At 48.2% G+C, this 6,997-nt stretch overlaps 1 protein-coding gene across 2 annotated transcripts in view; it reads right to left on the bottom strand.

Annotated features, from left to right (window-relative positions):
• Nucleotides 1-118: 118 nt before the first annotated feature.
• The window catches only part of SUSD6 (sushi domain containing 6), a 104,013-nt gene continuing 97,134 nt past the window's right edge, over nt 119-6,997 (bottom strand). For both annotated transcript variants that reach the window (XM_025392910.1, XM_025392911.1), the window contains exons 5-6: nt 4,980-5,407; nt 119-3,124 (exon numbers count right to left, since the gene is read on the bottom strand). In XM_025392910.1, the coding sequence (XP_025248695.1) occupies nt 3,099-3,124; nt 4,980-5,407 (454 nt within the window). In that variant the 3' untranslated portion in view covers nt 119-3,098. The remainder of the gene's footprint in view (nt 3,125-4,979; nt 5,408-6,997) is intronic.

The following is a 6,997-nucleotide window of genomic DNA, read 5'->3' as shown; positions in this document are numbered from 1 at the left end:
TCGCCCGGCTAGTTTTCTGTATTTTTTAGTAGAGACGGGGTTTCACCGTGTCGGCCAGGATGGTCTCGATCTCCTGACCTCGTGATCCACCCATCTCGGCCTCCCAAAGTGCTGGGATTACAGGCTTGAGCCACCGTGCCCGGCCGGGACGGATATTTTAAGTGATTTTCACCATATTCTGGCCCTTGAAAGTCATTAGAATGTGACTGCAAGTCACCAGGATATTAAACCGTCAGCTCAAGTGTGCAAAACAAAACAAAACAAACAAAAACAAACCCAAAAACTCTTTTAAATGTCCTTTGGTGCTGGCCATTCTCCTGCATCAGCCTTCTGCTGGAATGCCCTAGAGGTGAGCCCGGGAAAGCAGGGCTGTGGCCGGTTTCTACCACCTGTTTCCACCTGCTCCGGGCTCCTTAGGCAGCCTCTCTTCTAACAGCCTGCCACCTGCTGCTGCCCTTGTCTCTCAGCCAGGCCCCACCTCAAGGCAGCTGTGGAGTCCCTAATCCCTCAGTAAGGGACAAAGCCCAGAAGCCCTAGAAATAGCAGCACATGGCTGATGGTTAAGAAGAAATTGCTTTGGAAGAAAGAGAAATAACTGGGGGAAGAAGCTGTCACAGACTTCAGCAGCGAGGAGAGAATGAGCTCCTGTACTCACAGGCCCAGGAGCCTCTGGGAAGTGGGCCTCATCAAAGCCAGTGACAAGAAGGAGGGGAGGAGCCAAGGCTCCCATTGTTCTGATTTCCTTTCCTACCAGGTGGACAAGCCTGGGCTTGCCCTCCTCAGTGTTGTTAAGTGGAGGGCAGGGCGGAAAGAGGTTTCAGGAGAAGGAAGGCTTTTCATTTCACCAGGGATCAAGCTGGTCATCTATGCAGCTGAATAAACCCCAAACAAAAAGTGCAATCTCTTAGTGGGGAAAAACCCCAGAGTAACAAGATAGAAAAAGGCAAGATCTTCCATTTTAAAACCATTCTAGAATAGAATTCAGGTTTTGAAACAGTGAAAAACAAAAGCTGAAGGCTCAGTAGTGAGTCTTCGGACTACCACCCCTCCCCCATTTGTCCCTGCTTTCTTTTTTGGAGGAAGACAAGGGCACTGCTGTGGGTGTGGTAAGGCGACTGGGGCCATTAGGGACACCTCTCCAGGTGGGCCAATGCTAGTCTCATCTGCCTTCTGGTTCTAGCACCTTCTCCAACCAGCTCCCTACCTAACTATGCTTTCCTGGACTCAGCACAGCAGATGAGGGCTCCTAGGGGAGGGGAAGTGTGGGAGTGGCCAACAGGCACAGCAGGCACTGCCCTTACCCTGAGAGGAAGGAAGGAAGACTACAAGTGGCAGCAAGAGGCCAGGGAATGACTGGGTGGTAAAGTGCGTGTGTAAGCGCGGAGGCAAGAGGCAAGAGGGTAACAGGCTGGGAGAAGACCACTCCCCTTATCTTCTAGGCCACCCACGCCTGGAGCCAACCCTGTTAGGTAAGGTACTGAAAAATATACTGGGATTTTTATTATTTTTAGCACCCCCAAGCAGAGAGGCTCAGGGGAGGAGCAGACATGCAGCACAGGGTCCGCTTCGAAGTTTCCCAGCCACAGTGCTTCAGAAAATTTCAGAAAAAAGCGAAACAAACATTCCTTACTGCTGCGTCTATCTTCTGAAGATGATAGCAGCTGGCAGAGTTCGTCCACCCCAGCCTAGTTAGCATTCAACACATGGCTATGGGAGAGTGCCCCTCATCAGCGGGCTCCTCCCCCAGGGCCCTGTACTCCAGGCTACTCCACACCCCTCTGCCCACCTCAGGCCAGTAAGGTCAGGGTGCATATGGACTGTTTCTCAGCCCTTCCCCCAGAGGGCCAGGGAAGACAAGGAATCGTTTGTCAGCCGTGACATGCGAGTGGTGGCAGGGAAGGGCAGAAGTAGGAAAAGCAGCAGCACAGCAAGCAGCAGGCCACTTCCTGGGCACAGTTACTAAGGCACGTGACCATGGTGAGGAGGATCCTCAGGACTGGGCTAGAGCTGCCTGCAGCCACCCGGGGACTCAGTCTGCGCCCCTCGGCCTCCCCTCCGTCACCACAAACCCAGAAAGGGGCAACCTGGCTAGATTGCCAGTGACCAGATGGGCACTCCATGGCATCTCAGCAACTCTCCTTCCTGCCCCAGGCCCCTGTGGGTAGCAAGAAAGCCAGAGCTATCTGGGATAAAACCCAGGAGGCAGCATGCAACTTCCCCTTATACTCCAGGGAAACAGAAAAAAGACAAGGCCAGGAAGGCCGACGCTGGAAGTAGGAAGTGAGAACTTGCATATTAGGAAGACAATCATTATCAGCCATTTTCCTTCTCTCCCTTGGGATCTTCTGGATGCTTCTTGGAAACACTCAACTCAACAAGGCCAGGAGCTTGCGCCTTTGGGCCAGATGGCTGGGTCCTGGGCCAGCTTGGGCATGATTTTCCAAATCTTCCATCCTCGGCCAAGGAAATGTGCCACCAGGGTCAACCCAGGGCAAGCCCAGGGACTACACTCTCACCCCAGTTAGAGCCACTTCTGCCACTCCTGACTCAAGAGCTCTCACACCTGGATCTGCTCCTGCAAAGGGCAGCAGGGGCAGCCCTCAAAGGAAACAGGATAGACCCAGGCCTGGCCCCCTATGTGGCAGGGGGCAGCAGTGCAGCCACTAAGGCTTGTGGACAGCAACAAGCCTGCATGACAGGGAAACTGGACAGGGTGGGGGAAAGGCACAAGTAAACACAGCAGCACTCAGGCCCACAGGAGCTGGTGGGGGCTGCTGCCAAAGAGCTGGCTGGAGGGGACCCAGAGGCTTAGGAAAAGGGAGGGTTCGATCCAGCACATTCAAATATGTCTCCAACAGACGGGAAGGCTGGGCCAGGCAAAGAGCCAATTCCTCTAGCTGTCCAACAGGCAGATGGTGAGAATCTTCCTTGAGTTTCCAGCAAGGTGGGCCTATAGGGCCCTCAGAGATACACAGGTACACAGGTGGCAGCTCAGGTATCCAGGTAAGGTGGCTGGAGAGTACAGGGTGCTCAATCCCACAGGGAGAGGGAGGAAGGGCTGAGAGAACCTCGCAGACAGGAAAGGCTAGCCGCTGCCCTCATGCTTCTTTCAACAGTGGAATATCTGCAGGAAGACCAGAAGAAAAGCACAGTGGTTACCTCGTGTGGGTCTCCAGAGCACTCTCGACCCCACTGCAAATTAGGGGCTATCCCACATAGCCCGTAATTTAAAGAAAGTAAATGTCCCACTCATACACTTCTAGGTAGGCAAAAACTCCCTACTTCCTTTTTATGACTTTCTAGCTTATCTTTCTCACTGCCTATGTGAAACAAAACTGAATGTTCAGCCTGGTATTCGAACCACCCTCCTCTCTGCTCTCTGCCTTAGCTCTGCTGGTCTAGTCCCTTCCCTTTCTCTCCTAATTCCACCCTATGAGGCTACAAAGCCCTGTGAAGTCCCACTGCCTCCTAAAGCAATCTGCCAGTCGTGTGACTTTGGATAAATCATTTCCCCTCTTTTGGTTTCAGCTTCTTCATATGCTGTGGGCCTCAAGCTCCCAACTTCCTAGGATATTATCAGTCCCAAACAGCTCAGGCATGGCCTGCAAGGAACTCACTGACTTCTGGGTCTTGTTTTCTGAACCCCTCATTTTGACATAGATGCTACAATTCCTGGTTCTATTATTTCTTGAGTATAGGCCCCACCATCTTCCCAAATGGCTGATACTCCATGCAGGAAGATAGCACATTTCATATTTTCTCTGTATCACCCCTGAAACCTAATCCAGCGTTAGGCACAAGATGGCCTCTCAAAATGCTTGTTAAATACAAAAAACAAAGCTAGGTAGCATGGAAGAGGAGGAGGAGGAGGGCCCCACCTTGGCTCCTTGGGAGGGTAAGGGCTATGATATACACTTAGACACATCTCACAATATATGTGGCTGACTGTGGGGTTACTGGCTTCCAGATTCAAACCTGGGTCAACTATTTTAATGGCCAACCAAGAAAAAGGAAGGCAAGCTGTTGATAACCAGGAAGCTCCATAAACATGATCTGCCTTCAATAATTTCCAACTTCTTTGCTTTCAGATATTCTAAACCTTAGACATTTACTATGCCCAGGATACCCAGGAAGCATAAAGTTTCCTCTAAGGCTCTTTTAGGGAAGCTTTCTGAGTGTACAAGTCTTCACTATAGAAAGGGGCATCTAGGGTTAGTCTCATCCTGAACCACACTGGGATTTACCTTAAAGATAGCTTTCAAAGTGACAGACTCAAGCCCAAGGTAAACTGGGCTCTGGCAAAGGCAGAAACATCAGGAGGCAATAATTTCATTCTATGATTGTTTGCCACAAGGGTGCTAGAGCCAGCTGGAAGGCAGCATCTGGCTTCAAATCCCAGCTCAGCCATTTACCAAGTGGGCCAAGTGACTTACCTTCTTTGAGCCATAGTTTCCTCAGCTGTAAAATGGGGATGTCAATAAACACCTATGTCTTAGGATCATTGTGATGTTTAACTGAGATAGTGCAAGCAAACGAACTAGCATAGTACCCGGAACACTCCTGTTCAGAAAGCAGCAGCTGTCTGCTTTGGATAGGCTCTCATTTTTCCGTAAAATAACCTATGCCTCCTTGTCATTCCCGACCTTTCAGGAACATAACATTTATAACAAGAGGACAGACCCCATCCGCAACTCCAACAAGCTGTCTATCTTTTGATTTAGCAAGGCTCTGTGACCATGAATGGCCTTAGAGACTCCAAATGATCAGAATTCACGGGCAACAGTGAAAAGTCTCACTATAGAGAGCCCAAAGCCCTACTCAGTACTCTGAGGGTGAAATTCTATTTTGTAGGCAAATATCCCAGGTACTATCTTTTTTTGCTAAAAATATACCAATTATTAGAGAGGCTCACAGTCCTTCCTCACTCCCAGCAAGGACCCTAAGCAGCTAATAATTCATGTTCAGCTCAGACCACTCACCATCTGTGTACTCCTCTGACGTGAGGGATAAAAGGCTTTGTATGTCACTGTTCTCTGAATCTGCAGCTTCTTTGTGTGCCAGTTGGCGGTTCCCTGAGCCGGCCACCCAGGAAGAGGTGGTTGCCTGATGCACCATCACAGTCTCTGAGCCCCGAGAGCCCCAGACTTCACATAGTCCAGACTGGCCTGGGGCCTCATCCTCTCCACCTGCAGAGGAGCAGGCCCCTTGGTCCGGCGGCTGTTGCTCCCTTGACACACTCCTCCCACTGGGCCCAGACCCTTCTGACAGCACAATCTGTACTCTGGGGTCAGCGGGTGGCACACAGTGACCAGAACTGCCATATACAGCCTCCTCATATGATGGTAGTGCAACCTGGACTCCATCCACCATGATGGAGACCTGGTCCCCAGATACTCCCTGGTCACGCCTGGAGTGGAGGAGGAAAAGACAAAGGATGAATTAGAATAAACACACAGATAAACAAGTACAATAATAATAACAATAGCAGCAGCCACCAGTTTCGAGCACTTACTATGTAACAGGCAAAGCACTAAGAATTTTAAACATCTTATGCTGGATTCTCACCTCAGCCCTTTCAGGTAGGGATTCGCCAAGAATGCAAATGAGGCTCAGAGAAGTTAATTAACTTGCCCGCGATCACACAGCTGGTAAAGGATGGAGCCAGGATTTGAATCCAGTTCCATCAGCCTCCAAAAACTGTGTTCTTAACCTCTGGGTACACAGGCACCTGGCCCTTTTGCCCTGTGGAAAAACTAGGAGCCTAGAGACCCAGAAATAAAAGCATTCATTGAGCATGGCTAAGATAAGAAAGTGAGAGAATGACAGTGGCATATATCTGTGAATATACTAAAAACCACTTCACTGTACACATTAAATAGGTATATTGTATGGTATGTGGAATATATCTCAATAAAGCCGTTAAAAAAATAGGGAAGCACTATGGCCTTAAAGTGGGATACTGGACTAGAAATCACAATAATTTTGTTCTGACTCAGCCATACTGCTTGATTTTTTTTTAACTTTGTAAACTTTTTAAAAAATTAGAACACAAATACAAAAAAGAGAACACAAGAAAAATCTATGTACAGCTAGCTGATTTACTCCAAAAGTAACACTGGTATAAAACTCCTACATAGGTCAAGAAAAAGGACACTGCCCAGACCCTAGACCCTTTGCACCTGTCCCAAAATCACTCCCATTGCCTCACCACAAAAAGTAACCACTATCCAGACTTTCATGAAAATCATTTCTTTGCTTTTTATTTTAACAGTTCTACTACCTAAACGTGAATCCTTCAACACTATGGTTTAGTTTTGCATATTTTTTTTAAATAAAAAAAATTGTTTTTCTTTTGAGAAAGGGTCTTACTGTTGCCTAGGCTGGAGTGCAGTGGCGTGATCACAACCCACTGCAGTCTTAATATCCTGGGCTCAGGTGATCCTCCCACCTCAGCCTCCCAAGTAGCTGGGACTAAGGCATGCACCACCACGCCTGGCCAATTTTTTGTAGAGACGGAGTTTCTCCATGTTGCCCAGGCTGGTCTTGAACTCCTGGGCTCAGGCAATCCTCCCACCTCCTCCTCCCAAAGGATTACACGCATGAGCCATGGCACCCAGACAGTTTTGCATATTTTTAATCTTTACTTGAATGGGATAACAAAGTAAATTTGTGAGAGTATATATCTGTTTCTGGCTTCTTTTATTCAACATCATACATGTCATGCAGATACCTTTTTTGGGGATCACTTTTGTTATACACATAAATATGCCTTTTTCTCCCTGAACCTTAAAAGTAAGGTGAAGACGTTACTTAACATATACTTCCTAAAAGTATCCTTTCTGATATAACTACATTATCAGATCCCAGAAATTCAACCTTGGTGTAATACAATAACACACATTTTCCTAACTATCCAAAAATATTTCTTTTTTTTTTTTTTTTTTTTTTTTTTTTTTTTTGAGGGGGGTCCTCCTTTTTACCCCCGCGGGGGGGGGGG

This window comes from Theropithecus gelada, chromosome 7b (assembly GCF_003255815.1).
Source record: "Theropithecus gelada isolate Dixy chromosome 7b, Tgel_1.0, whole genome shotgun sequence".
Classification (NCBI taxonomy): domain Eukaryota; kingdom Metazoa; phylum Chordata; class Mammalia; order Primates; family Cercopithecidae; genus Theropithecus; species Theropithecus gelada.
This window is presented reverse-complemented; position numbering and strand designations above follow the sequence as displayed.